Below are 13,108 nucleotides of genomic sequence, written 5' to 3'. Positions count from 1 at the left end.
CTCACTTTTCCAGCCACATGTTTTTCTTTAACTTTTTTACAAAGTCCCAAAATCTGTTGGCAAGGGAGTTTAACTGCATTAGAGATGGGAACAAAACCTAGGATGCTATGAAATCCAGGAACCCAAGGTTGAGGGAATACTAATGTGTCTGTAGCTATAACCATGTCTATCTTATACTCAAGGCCAACTAGTCACAAAGAACTTTTAAGTTATCCCAATCTGTAACATCTCTTACATTTCTGTCACACTGGACAGTAGCAAATGAATGGAGACATGGCTTAGGAAACAAACAGACTATCAGGAGGTACAATAGACAAATGGCAGGACTTCCTGCAGGCCTTAATCTGTGTTCTCCATCAAGTCCTTCAATCCAGGCTCACCTGAGCCAAAGCTCAGATGCACTTACCTCTGAGGGGGAATATACGGAGCACACACGGTCGGCAGAACCGCACAGGGCTCAGCCAGTGTTTTCTTAGCCTTTTTTGCTTTTTTCCTGACCTTGGACGTAGACCTGACCGTTTTGACTGAACTTTCTTTTCGACAGACACCATTTTTCATTTCAACATCTCCATAAATGTTCAGAGGCCTCCTGGTACAGCCTGGAGGTGTGTGGACATCACAGTAAGCAGTCTTTCTGACAGAGAACGTGGTGCTGCCTCCAGTCAGCTCCTTCACAGGCTCCATCTTCATGTACAAGCCAGCCTTCTGGGCACATGTCACATGGAATGCTGTGTAGCAATTTGCTTTGTGGCACTGAATGCAGGCACCCACGCCTTTCTGCTTACAGAGGTAGCATGTCAGTTTCCACCGAGCAGGAGGTATGTTCCTCACACCATCGATGGGCTCAATGAATACCGTGTTGGCAAAGCCAACCTCCGGGATCCACAGGGCACATACCACATGGCCCCAGCGGTCATCGTCTGTCTTTTTGAAGGCACCACCCTTATTCGGGCACAGCACGCAATCCGCAGGGCGGGCCCGAGACTGCAGGCAGTGGCGGCAAAGCCACTGGCCCTCAGGGATATAGGGCACCCCATAGCACTCCTGGTGCACAGCCAGGTTACACATGTCACAAAAGAGTATAACATTGCTGTTCTGACACTCCCCATCCATGCAGATGCAGCAAACTGCATCCTCATCAATCAAGGACTGCTGCTCACCCTGCTTCTGGTTCTCACAATAGGACTCCTTCTCAAAGCGGTCCATCAGGAACTCAAACATATTCTGTGACACAGCAGAGACACAGTCACCCTTCCGCTTCTCGTTGATGATCTCTAACCAGGCATAATCTTCCTCATCCATGTCGTACTCCACCTCATTGTCCAGCTCCTCAGCTGACTTCTCAATGAACTTGTAGTACACAGGGGGCCTCCTGGGTGCAGAAGGAGGACTATACTCCACAATCCGCACCTTAGGCTCGGGAAGAGCACTGGCTGAAGCTGGGGTGCCATGGGTGCTAGGGAGGGCTTCATTTTTCTTTTTGACTCTGTTGTTTTTGTGACGCTTAGTTCGTAGGCAAACAGGTGGCCTCTCACTGTTTTCTTTATTACTGTTGCATTCACTCATTTCTTGAGCAGTGAGGTCATCTTCTAGTATGATCTCCAAGGGATCAAAAATACTGATCCGATGCAAACGCCCTTCAATTTCTATCTCCACCATCCTTTGAGCTTGTGCGTATGTCAATGTTTCTCGAGTGGGGGAGTGTTTAATACTGCACGGAGAAGAAGGATGCCTCGCTGCAGAGCCTCGATGACATCGTCCTTTCCTCCTCATTTGGCAATGATTACCTAAAATAAAGTCAAAGAAAAGTTAATTCCAGGATGACAAAAGACTTCAGACAACCACAAAACAGGCTTGGTAACACTAACAAATCAACTCAACACCCCACAAATGAAGCTCAGAGCTTGAATACTTCTGAGACTTCCAAACAACTTCTCCTAGGACATTTCAATAAGCCTCCAACAGTACCCCCTCACCACACCCAGGTAAAGGTACTGACAGGCACAGAGGCAGCAGGAGGCAGCAGCCCTCAGGGTTCTTCTGAATAGCTAGGGTACAGGTGCATACCACCCACAAGTCACCTTTTTAGATCAAGCCAAAAGTCACCTACAAAACAGCAACATACCCTCCAGAGTTGAGACCATGGCCTCTTTCTCACAAGTATAGGATTGTTTTTCAGATAGACTTCACAACACACAGAGACCATGACCTGTGGCCACAAAGCAGGCATGCTCATTGGCTACCTAGCCTTAACAATCCTTTAGGTCTCCTTTTTCTTTCCCACTACTGCCCAGCTGAGTGCTCCTGGAACCTCGCTGCTGGGGACCAGAAGCTTTCATAACTCAGCAGCATAGAGTAGTCCCTTGTCTCCACTAACGCAGCCCCATCAGGACTTAGAAGAGAACCCTGAGCATAGCTTCCACAGAGCCTACACAGTGACCACCCTGGAAACTCTCATAGGCAGCAGCATGGGCCTTTCCCTTTCAGTCAGGCTACGATTTGGCTATGTACTGGGACACACACTCTTCAAGTCAACCGAGTTGTGGACAAAATGCAAAAGGGCATCTCTGTTCTCTTCCTGACACACTTGACACTGCTCAGCTCTTGCTGCAAAGAAAGGATGGGCTCCCTCAAACCACAAATAGCCTGCAGAATTCTCCCACCCCAACAAATCAGAGTCCTTATCACTGGTTCACATGCCTGAAAACTTCAATGCCGAGATTTGCTCATTTCCAGTGTGGACAAAAATCAAGGTGCTTACAGCCTACACTCCCACCTCACTGTAGTGGACTCCTTTGAGTTTTCCTGAGGTGACTTGGTGTCTGTGTACCTTATGAGCAGACATGCCCATTCTGAACCACCAGTCAAGCAGGACAAGCATATGGAGCAACAAGGACTGAGACCACTCAAACTGCTCCCTCTGAACAAACTCACTTCACTGACAAGAAGCAAAGTTGGGCTGATTCACAAACATTCCAAGTGACATGTCAGAATAGCCCAGAATCAGAGCTCTTGAGGAAGCCTGGATTCACAACCTCAGTTATCTTACCAGTCTTTGAGAAAAGCCCTCAAAGAGCAGACTTCACATTTTAAGTCCCCAAAAGAAATCTCTGCAAATCCTGTATGCAGTTTTTAAGATAGATCTTACAAGCTGCAGAAACCCACACTCTGTGTGAAAATTAGATGCTATCTCCCTAGGAACAGGAACAAGACAACGCTGTGGTCAGCCAGACCCCAATGCACCTGCATCTGTGGGGCCTCCAGGTGCCTACTCAACCCTGGATTCTCAGGGAGCTACCAGCAAATCCACCCTAGCCAGCCCTAAGCCTCCAGTAGCATCCCTTAGTGAGATAGGTACACATGCAGTTGTCAACATCCTATCCTGCACAGAAAGAACCATGGTGCACAGAGAGAACCCACGGACACTTCACAAATCACTACCAAGGCAGGGTAGAAGCCATAGCTCCCAGATTAAAGACAAACATGTAATTTTCTCTTCCACAGTAAAGTACTGTAACCAGCCCTTCAAATCCCACATTCTTCTACTGAGCACTGAAGGTCTTTAAACCACTTTTCTACAAGAACTGAACCTAATGCTTAATGGCCACAGCCGCTCTGTAATTTGAAAAAGTAATTGTGACCCGGGGAAAGAGGGCATTTAGCAGCACTGCTCAGCGCGGTGACCAACAATCTCATCTGCTTCCTCGTTTTTTCCTATACCCAGCACTTTGACCCTCCGGCTCTGTGCAGCAACAAGCATTTCCATGGAGGGATCAGCAAAGGCAATAAGCATGTTTCTCCAGAAATAACTGTGCTAAACACACGCTAAAAAGCTTTGCTGGCAAAAAGAGGGAAAGACTGCACGCTCAAAATCAGCTCAGTTCATTTCCTGCCCGGTGTTTGTAGGCAAGCCACTTAAACTCTTCCAGCTTCTACCCCTCACTATAAAAGCGCACACAGGAAAGAGACACACCTCTAAGGGTGGTGTGACCATTCAAGGAATGAATACAGACTCAGACCTTGCTAGACCCAGCAGGTGTTAAGACAGTAAATAAATCCCCCAACTCTGTAACTATATGTTACCAGATGATTGAAACTCTAAAAACAGTCGCAGCTGAGTGAAGGGAATGTCCTCCACGAAGGGGGCGGTTTCCTAGGTTCCTAGGTGTGTTTAAGTGTGTCACAACTGCCGTGCACGAAGAGGAGCTGTGTTTTCTGCAAATTATGCCCCAGAAAGTTGCTTCTCTCCTAAAGGCCCAAGAAAGCCGCGCACGCGCGTTCGTTTCTCAGCGTTTCCTGCACACATCCACGGAGTTTGGCGGAGCTGCACACTTGCTCCGGAGATACCAGGACGCGCTCGACTTAGGAAATCTTCCGAGCCCGTCCCTCTTCAAGGGAGTTTCCTGTCTTGGCAAAATAGATCGGACCTATCTGTTACATAATGCGACCCGCTCCGCACCGCCAAGGCTCCGGGGCGAGGACGTGGGCAGACGCCGCGAGGAGACCCCAGGCCTTCCGCCTCCTCCGCAGTCCGACGCCCGGCGTCGGTGTTGCTCCGGCCGCTCAGTCAGCCGGGACGCCCAGAGCCCGCCCGGCCCGACTGCTTCCCCGCCTCCTGAGCCCTGCCGCCGGCTCCATTCTCTTGGCCGCGCCTCCCGCGCCGCGGCGGCCTCCTTCTACGCCTCTGTCTCCCCGACCCCGATGCGGCCTCCGTGTCCCTCTCCGCCCCCACCCGGCTGCGGCCTCCGCCTCTGCGATCCGGCCGCGGCCTCGCCTCCCCGACCCGGCCTCTTCGGCAAGCCGCCGGCCCCGATCCCGGCGGCCCCGGCCGCGCCGGCTCACGGCGGCCCACGCCGGCCCGGTCTTCTCAGTTCTTCCGGGGGCGCCCGCGCCCGCCAGGCCTCACGGCCTCCCGGGCCTCGCCGCCTCGACTCTCCGGCCTGCCTCCCCGCCCGCGGACAATGCGGAGCCGCCGCCGCCGCCGCCAAACATGGCGCCGGCACCTCCGCCCCGGCCGGCGAAGCGGGCGGCGAGCAGCGACCGCCAGACACTCACCTTCGGGGCGCCGCGGCCGCGGGAGCCCGGCGGGCGGGCAGGCGCGGGGGCCGGCGCGGCCGAGGCGGCGCTAATGGCGCCGCGGCTCCTCCGCCAACGGCCGCGCAGCCGAGCCCCGCCGGGCTCCGGGGCGCGCTCGGTCGGCGGCTCCGGGCCCGCAGGGCGCCGCGGCTCGGGCGGGGTCGGCGGCGCCGGCACGGCCGGCTGAGGCCGGCTCGGGGCCCGGCCGGGCGGAGGACGCGGACTCGGAGCTGCTCGGACGCCTGCCGAGGCGCTGCTCGCTCCCCAGCGAAGCAAACAATGCGGCGAGCGCTCCGCCCGGCGCGCTGCGTGCGAGACGCGCCCCGCCCGCCGCCGCCGCCATGACGCGCGCCGCGCCAAGCCGGGATGAGGGGGCGGGGCGGGACGCGAAGGCTGGAGTGGGGTGACCAGGAAGGGTGGCTCTCGGCGAGTTAGGGTGGGGGATCCCGAGGAGTGAGGAGGGGGAGGAGGAGTGCTGCAAGAGTGGGGTGACTCGGAAGGGTGGTGCTGAGGAAGAAAGGGTGGGGCTCCTGAAGGGTGAAGGACTGCTACCGGAGTTGGGGGGTAACCAGATGGTGTTTACTGGGGGGTGCAAGTGGCCCTGAGTAGAGCGAGATTGCTGACCCTAAGGGCAGGTAGGGTTTCCTGAGAGTGTCTATGTTTTCCAAAGGGGTGGTTCTTGAGGGAAGCAACGGTAGGCATCCTAAGGGGGATAAGTGAGGTTCGGATAGTGTCGGGTGACCAGGGTGGTTCATGAAGGGTGAGTTAGGAGGGGATGGAAATAAGCCCTCCCCCCAGCCCCGGGGAGGGTCCCCAGACAAGGGTGCGTCCCTCTGAGGGATAAATGACTAGGATTGGAGGACCCTAAAGTGGCTCTAGAAAAGGGCACAAGGAGGGGGGTCAGTGGTTGGTTAGGACAGGGTATGCAAAGGAATTGAGGATGACTTTGTGACCTTGACAAAATATGGAGGTCTCAGAAAGCATGGAGCAGCTAGGTCCTGGGGGGCATTCCCCAACACAGGCCTTCTTTCCTTGTTTGTTTGTTGGTTTGTGTTTTGAGACAGGGTCTCACTATGTAGTTCTGGCTGTCCTGGAACTCACTGTGTAGACCAGGCTGGCCTCAAACTCACAGAGATCTGCCTCCCTAGTACTGGAATTAAAGGCGTGGGCTACCACAACTGGCTCAGGCCTTCCTCCTTTAAGCATTATACTAGTAGAGGTAATTAAGCACGGATCTGTCTACCTAGGACCTGGTGACACTCTAGAGCAGTGCTTCTCAACCTTCCCAACGCTGCAACCCTCTAATACAGCTCTTTATATTGTGGTGACCCCCAACCATAAAACTATTTCTTGCTGCTTCATAGCTGTGATTTTGCTACTGCTATGAATCGTAATGTAAATATCTGATATGCAGGCTACCTGACATGGGACCCCTGTGAAATTCACAGGTTGAGAAACCTGGACTGTAGAGACTGTTGAAGGTTTCAAGATCAGGGCCCAGTAGGGAGAAGCTCAGAGACAACCATCTTATTCTCTGGTTGGTTGTTTCTACTTTAGCCTTCAGTTTAAAACTAAAAGTTAGTGGTGTCCTGAGCGTTTTTTATTGTGAGATTAATCTCCACATGTTTTGAAATGAGGGTGAAGACGAGGTGGTTCTTTGGTTGCTTTTAAAGGCTTAGGATGGGGGTCATGGTAATAAAGGAGTAGTGTGCCTGTGACATTGGGGTGGACGCCTCAGGTAAACAGACAAGCTTTTCACTCAAGAGCAGAGCCCCCATCTTCCTGAGGTGGTGAGTCTGCCTCCATATAATAGGCAGGGCGGGATCACCGCTCAGGATACCGCACCAGTTACTGGGACAGTGCGACCTTGCTCACTTAAGCATCCCAGGTTGGGACTGGAGCCCCAGGAGCTTTTTGCTACCAACACTCATGCCCCACGGCAGCCAAACTATGGGTTGGAAATAAAGTCTTTTGTTGTGTGTTTGTTTTTGTTTTGTTTTTCAATACAGGGTCTCTCAGTGTAGCCCTAGGTGTCCTGGAACTTCCTCTGTAGACCAGTATGACCTTGAACTCAGAGATTTTATCTGTCTCTGCCTCCTGAATCCTGAGACTAAAAGTGATTGCCCTGCTGGAAAATAAAGTTTTTAAGAGTGGGTTAATCCTGGAGCCAGGGTCATCCTGTGGCCACTCAGAAGCAAGGTCCCATGTTTAGCTAGTACTCCCTTCTAGAACACCATCGAGCCTCGGTAGGAGCAGCCCTGGGAGGCCTGAGCACATCTGCCACAAAGCCAGGAACTGTAAATGTTGCCTCCTCTATCAATGTCCACTTACCTGAATCCGAGCAGGCCAGGACAGCCAGCCATGAAGAACAAGCAAGCTTAGCCCTCAACCTTCTCTCTACCCTGGGAAAACTATATGCAAACCAGCCAGGAAAGGATCTCCCACAACACAGAGTAAAAGCAAGACACAATCTCATAAAACAAAAGATGAAAAGACGTGAAACCTTCACAGAGCAGGAAGTGCTGAGGGAGAATGTGACTCCTCAGAGAAAGAAAGCAGTGCTTAGTAGGCTGGGGGAGTCCCACAAGCAGGCATGAAACCAAGACATCCTGCAATTTCAAGAATGAAGAAAGCAGCTGAAAGGCTATCGGAGAGGAAGGACCTTCTATATGGTGACTCAAATATGTATGTAGGAGGAATTACCAAAATTCTAAAAGAATTTTGAATTGAATCTAGAATTCATATACAGAAGAAACTAAGTGTTCAAATGAGACAACAAAATAAAGATGGATTCATAGCCCATATACATACAGTCAAGTTTACTGAAACAAATCTCTAAAAATTACTTTAAGATGGCCTGTTGTGGTAACACAGGCCTTTAATCCCAGCACGCTGGGAGGCAGAGGCAGATCCCTGAGTCCAAAACCAGCCTGGTCTATAAAGCGAGTTCCAGGACAGCCAGAACTGTTACACAGAGAAACCCTGTATTAAACAACAACAATAACAAAAAAAATTACTAAAAGATATATATTAGCAAGATTAAAAATGAAATCAGTAGCAAGACATCAATTTCAGCCATGAAACCAGTTTGTACTATTAATGTCAGATAGAACCCCAAAATCTCAGACAAACTCTACTGCACCTATGAAGAAAGGAGGCAACAAGAAAGTTCAAGCCGGGCATGGTGGCGCACGCCTTTAGTCCCAGCATTGGGGAGGCAGAGGCAGGCAGATCTCTGTGAGTTCAAAGCCAGCCTGGTCTACAAAGTGAATTCCAGGACAGCCATGGGTGTTACACAGAGAAACCCTGTCTGGAAAAAAAAAAAAGAGAAAAAGAAAAGAAAAAAGAAATGCAAATGCAATGATATTCTTACATTGTATGGTTAGAGAACTTTAGAATCCAAAGAAAATTGACAATAGAGCCGGGCAGTGGTGGCACACGCCTTTAATCCCAGCACTCGGAAGGCAGAAGCAGGCGGATCTTTGTGAGTTCGAGGCCAGCCTGGTCCAAAGAGCGAGATCCAGGAAAGGTGCAAAGCTACACAGAGAAACCCTATCTCGAAAAACAAAAAAAAAGAAAAAAGGAAAGAAAAGAAAAGAAAATGGACAATAATGTTAAAATATCAAAATTTCCACCTGAAAAATGAAAATATGATTGAGATCACAGATTATTTGCTGCTGTATCTGGCTTATAACCTTTCCTCTTAATGAAAATCGATGTTTTACATAGTTGTGATAGAAAGTGGTTGTCCTTTTTACTGGGAAATCAAATTATTTGTGTAACCAAGGCCTTACATTAAGACCTTATAAGGTCTTAAGTTTCTCATGAGCCACATGGCATGCCTACCATAAAGGAACAAAGTACACGAGCTGGTCCACACCACTCTCAGACCCAGGCTGGCCAGGCACCTGTACTCTGACATACAAAGGCCCATCCCCTACACAAACACAGTCTGAAAAACCTGGAACCATTCTAGCCACTGAGGCTGGTGAGAAAATGAGAACTCACCTACACACAGGAGGACTGTAAGCAAACTTGAAGATTAGTTTGGCTCACCTTCCTAGCCAAGGAATAGAAAGGCAAATCATAATATACCTTAGGCATAATTGAGGCTCAGTCCCACGTTCCTCATGATGACATCTTCAGACAGAGCCGATTTTCCGGCCTTGGTCTTGTGTAATGCATGGCTTAGATATACCACCTAACAAGGAGGTTCATCCAAGTTAATTACCACTTCTCACAGTGCCTGTGTGCATGAATCAGGTCAGCACACAAGGAGACTGATTTTCCTGGGACAACAATAACCCTTGAAGATTACCATCACAAGCAGGAACTAATAAAGCTTCTCCAAAACTTAGGATTAAGCAAAAGAGTGGCATGTGTCTTCGCCATCAGCTTGAATGTTTTCTGGCAGACTCGCCAAGGGAATTTTCTGACTCCTGGGGTATGCATCTTGCTAGACCATTAATTATGGTCTTTTATAAGTCAGTAAAGGTAGATTTTGAACTTGTAGAAAACAGATGGCTATGTTAAATGATTCTTCTCTGATGACAGTGCAAATAAATTCAACAGTGAATAATAGAAAATTATTTCTGCCTAGGGGAAAAGATGATAGAAAAAGTAGCCATTTGATGGCCCCGGAGAGCATTAACAGTTTTATTCTGTAATCTAGGTTAGCAAGCCGGACTCAAACAAGCTCTGTGTCAGCCACTGCAAATACCTCTCTTCAGTCTCATGAACGGTCTCAGCATCATGCTGGCTTTGCTCATGGATGATTAAATAAATCTTTGACACATCTTCACTTGGGAGTTGTATGAGTCACGGTTGTAAGTTTTTTAAAAACCATTCCTCAGCAGCCTCCTCAGCTTCTTCCAGGAGGCCTAATGGGCCTCTCTGACGTAACCCCTCTGAGGCTCGGCTTCAGCCTTCATCCACAAACTGCTTTGTTGTCTTCCTTCACTGCAGGAAGAGGTGTGTCTCCTGTAAAGGTGTTTTGAAGTCCTCAGTCACAGTACTGAACCATGACCTGGTTTGGAAACAGTCCTCACATGTGTACTCAAGGTCATGTCATTAAGCCAGGCCCTACTCCTGTGCCTAGTATCCTTGTGGGAAACAGGAAATTCAGACACAGTAGGACAAAGACTGCAGTGATGTTACCGCAAAGCCAAGGATGATGAAGGCCTGACAGCTTCATAATCAGGAGCTAGAAGAGACAGGAAGGGTCTTTCACTCAAGGTTTGAGAAGGAGGTAGCCCTACAGGCACTTATTTGGGACTTTTGGACTCCAGACTGTGGGACAACAAATTTCCTTTGATGAAGATACTCATTCTGTGTTCCAGAAGCTGTATGACACGAAGAAAGTCTCACACTACTGGGACCCTCATGCCTCTCAATGACAAGCAGTCTCAACTGCTCACACAAGATCCATCAGCAGCCAGACATGGTGGTGCATACCTTTATTCCCAGCACTCAGGAGGCAGAGACAGGCAGGTCTCTATGAGTTTATTGAGGACAACCAGAACTACATAGTGAGACATTGTCAAAAAAAAAAAAGAAAATTCCATCAGCAAATTCTGTGAGTTCCTCTTACAATGCACCCAGAACCAGACCTGCAACACCAACTCCTCTGTTCTCCCAAGGCCAGTCAACATCTTCCCTCACCTGGATGACCCCTGTGTCTGACTCATCACTCAGATCTTCTTTGTACCTCCCTAGTTCTCTATGCATTTCCCCGTGCAGTGCAGCCCCTCAAGTGATTCCATCGTTCCCAAACTGAGAACATCATGGATGCCATCTCCCTCAGAATGAAAGACAAGATCCTCAACTCAAAACAAAAAAAACATTTTTAAAAATGGGCCAAGGACTGGAACAAACTCTTCTGCAAAGAGGACGTCCCAGTGGGCACAGGGAAACACCTCACATCATCAACCATCATGGAACTGTAAATGCAAGATGTGACTGCACAACCTCGGGGATAAACAGAACCCAAAAGGTCTAGGGTGAGTGCTGGCAGGGATGTAGAAACACTGAGACTCCTATGCATGGTACTTTGGAAAACAGGGGCTGTTCCTCAAATGCTAAGCATCGAGTTAGCCTGCCACTGCGACTCCACTCTACATTCATGCTCAAAAGAAATGAAAATACAGCTGGGCGGTGGTGGCGCACACCCTTAATCCCAGCACTCGGGAGGCAGAGGCAGGTGGTTCTCTGTGAGTTCGAGACCAGCCTGGTCTACAGCGCTAGTTCCAGGACAGTCATAACTACACAGAGAAACCCTGTCTTGGAGGAGGGGAAATAAAAGAAAGAAAGAAATGAAAATACATGTCTTATACGGAACATTAAAAGCGGTATTATTCACAACAGGCAAAAAGGGGGGGAAGTGACTGATGATAAATAAAATGTATAACCATAAATAGAATATTATTTGAGATTAAAAGGAAGATGAACTACTGACATGTCATAATGTGGAAGAACCTGGCAAACAAGTTCAGGCAAAGGAGCCAGGCACAAACGACACACGCTATGCGTCCCCACTTGGAGAAAATGTCCCGACTAGGCAAATCCACAAAGATGGATTTAGTTGCCATGGACTGTGGGAGAAGGAAATTGAGAGTGACTGCTGATGGCACTGAAACTGCTCTAAAAGTGACCGTGGAACCTGGCCTGGGGTACCCGTCTGCGATAGCAGCACCTGACAGACCGAAATGGGGCACGACGAGGCAAGAGCCTGTCTCAAACCAGGAGGTAACCGGAGGCTTCTAGTCAAGCCTGATGATACTAATCTCTTCCTGCTCCTTCCAACCAAGCACAGCTCTTAAGTGACACAGCAGATAACTGTAGAAGTCTCCATGACAGGAGGAAGAAAGCAGGCTGGCCAGGGGCCTAGGAGACACACAAGTTGCAGTCTCCCACACCCTGCTCAATCAGGAGTCTAGGCCCAGCATCTTCTGAACCTCCAGTCAGTGGCGGAGGTGCCCAGGTACATCTGTGTCTCCCTAGAACCCCACCCAGCAGTGAGGGAAGCTTGAGTACCTTCCCTGGCCCGCCGGTGGTGGCACACGCCTTTAATCTCAGCACTCAGGAGGCAGAGCCAGGTGGATCTCTTTGAGTTCAAGGCCAGCCTGATCTACAGAGCGAGATCCAGATTTAAAAAAAAAAAAAAAATGAGTACCTTCCCTGGATTCAGCAGAGACAAGGCAGGAGCCTGAGACTAGTGAGTCCACCTCAGTTGGTCTCTACCCCTCCCACCCAGCCACTCTGGGCCGCCTGAGAAAGCACCTCTATCCCCATAGGCAACCCCACCCCAAAGAATTAAGTAGATACCTCCGTGGCACCTGATGAATAAAATAGACCAGGACAGAATGGCAAGGACTCTTAAAACTGCAGTGTCGTGAGAACCACAACCCACAGGCGCAGCCCAGGAAGTCCTCACCTGCACAAAACAACAGCCCAGCTAAAGGACAGGGCAGAGTTAAGCAGGATTCAGTCTCATAACCCTAATCCGAATTGTCCAGTCATGGTTGGGGGATGATTTCAATCAAAACTCACAGCTTGACTGCGAAGAGATCATCAGCCAGGGGCGGCACAAAGGAATCAGACGTGGAATTGTCTGACAAAGGCTGTCAAGCATCCATCCCCCAAAATGCTTCAACAGTCATTACAAATTATCTTGAAATAGATGAACAAATAGAAAAGTTCAGGGAAAATTCTTTGTCAAAAGAACCAGAGGCAAATTACAGAACTGAAAAAAAAAAAAAGATTTTGCAAAACTTACTGGATAGATTCAATAGCAAATTAAATAGGATGTAGGAATGAATCTGGACTCTGAACTGGAAGATAAGGTCATAAAAGTTTCCCACCCACACTAGAGAGAGAAACCAGATTGAAAGAGCCTTGAAGATGATCTATAAAACTATTAAAATAAATCTAGTTTTTGCTAGGCTTTTTGTCAGTGAAGTCCAAGAAGAAGCATGGGCTGAGAACATTTTTTTAAGTCTAATAGCAGAAACCGCAAATACAGCAAAAGATATAA

The 13,108-nt window shown here is 49.2% G+C and overlaps 1 protein-coding gene across 4 annotated transcripts in view; it reads right to left on the bottom strand.

Annotated features, from left to right (window-relative positions):
• Positions 1 to 5,160, bottom strand: part of Brd1 (bromodomain containing 1) — a 45,262-nt gene extending 40,102 nt beyond the window's left edge. For 3 of the 4 annotated variants that reach the window (XR_009375590.1, XM_059248141.1, XM_059248143.1), the window contains exons 1-2: positions 5,056 to 5,160; positions 407 to 1,787 (exon numbers count right to left, since the gene is read on the bottom strand). Coding sequence is in view for 3 of the 4 variants with exons in the window: in XM_059248141.1 (XP_059104124.1) it covers positions 407 to 1,773 (1,367 nt within the window). In the remaining variant the exon portion in view is untranslated. Of the gene's footprint in view, positions 1 to 406; positions 1,788 to 4,083; positions 4,546 to 5,055 lie in introns of those variants that run through there. The other variant, XM_059248142.1, reaches the window with a different exon arrangement.
• Between the last annotated feature and the right edge of the window lie 7,948 nt (positions 5,161 to 13,108).

Source organism: Peromyscus eremicus, chromosome 20 (assembly GCF_949786415.1).
Source record: "Peromyscus eremicus chromosome 20, PerEre_H2_v1, whole genome shotgun sequence".
In the NCBI taxonomy this organism is placed as follows: Eukaryota; Metazoa; Chordata; class Mammalia; order Rodentia; family Cricetidae; genus Peromyscus; species Peromyscus eremicus.
This window is presented reverse-complemented; position numbering and strand designations above follow the sequence as displayed.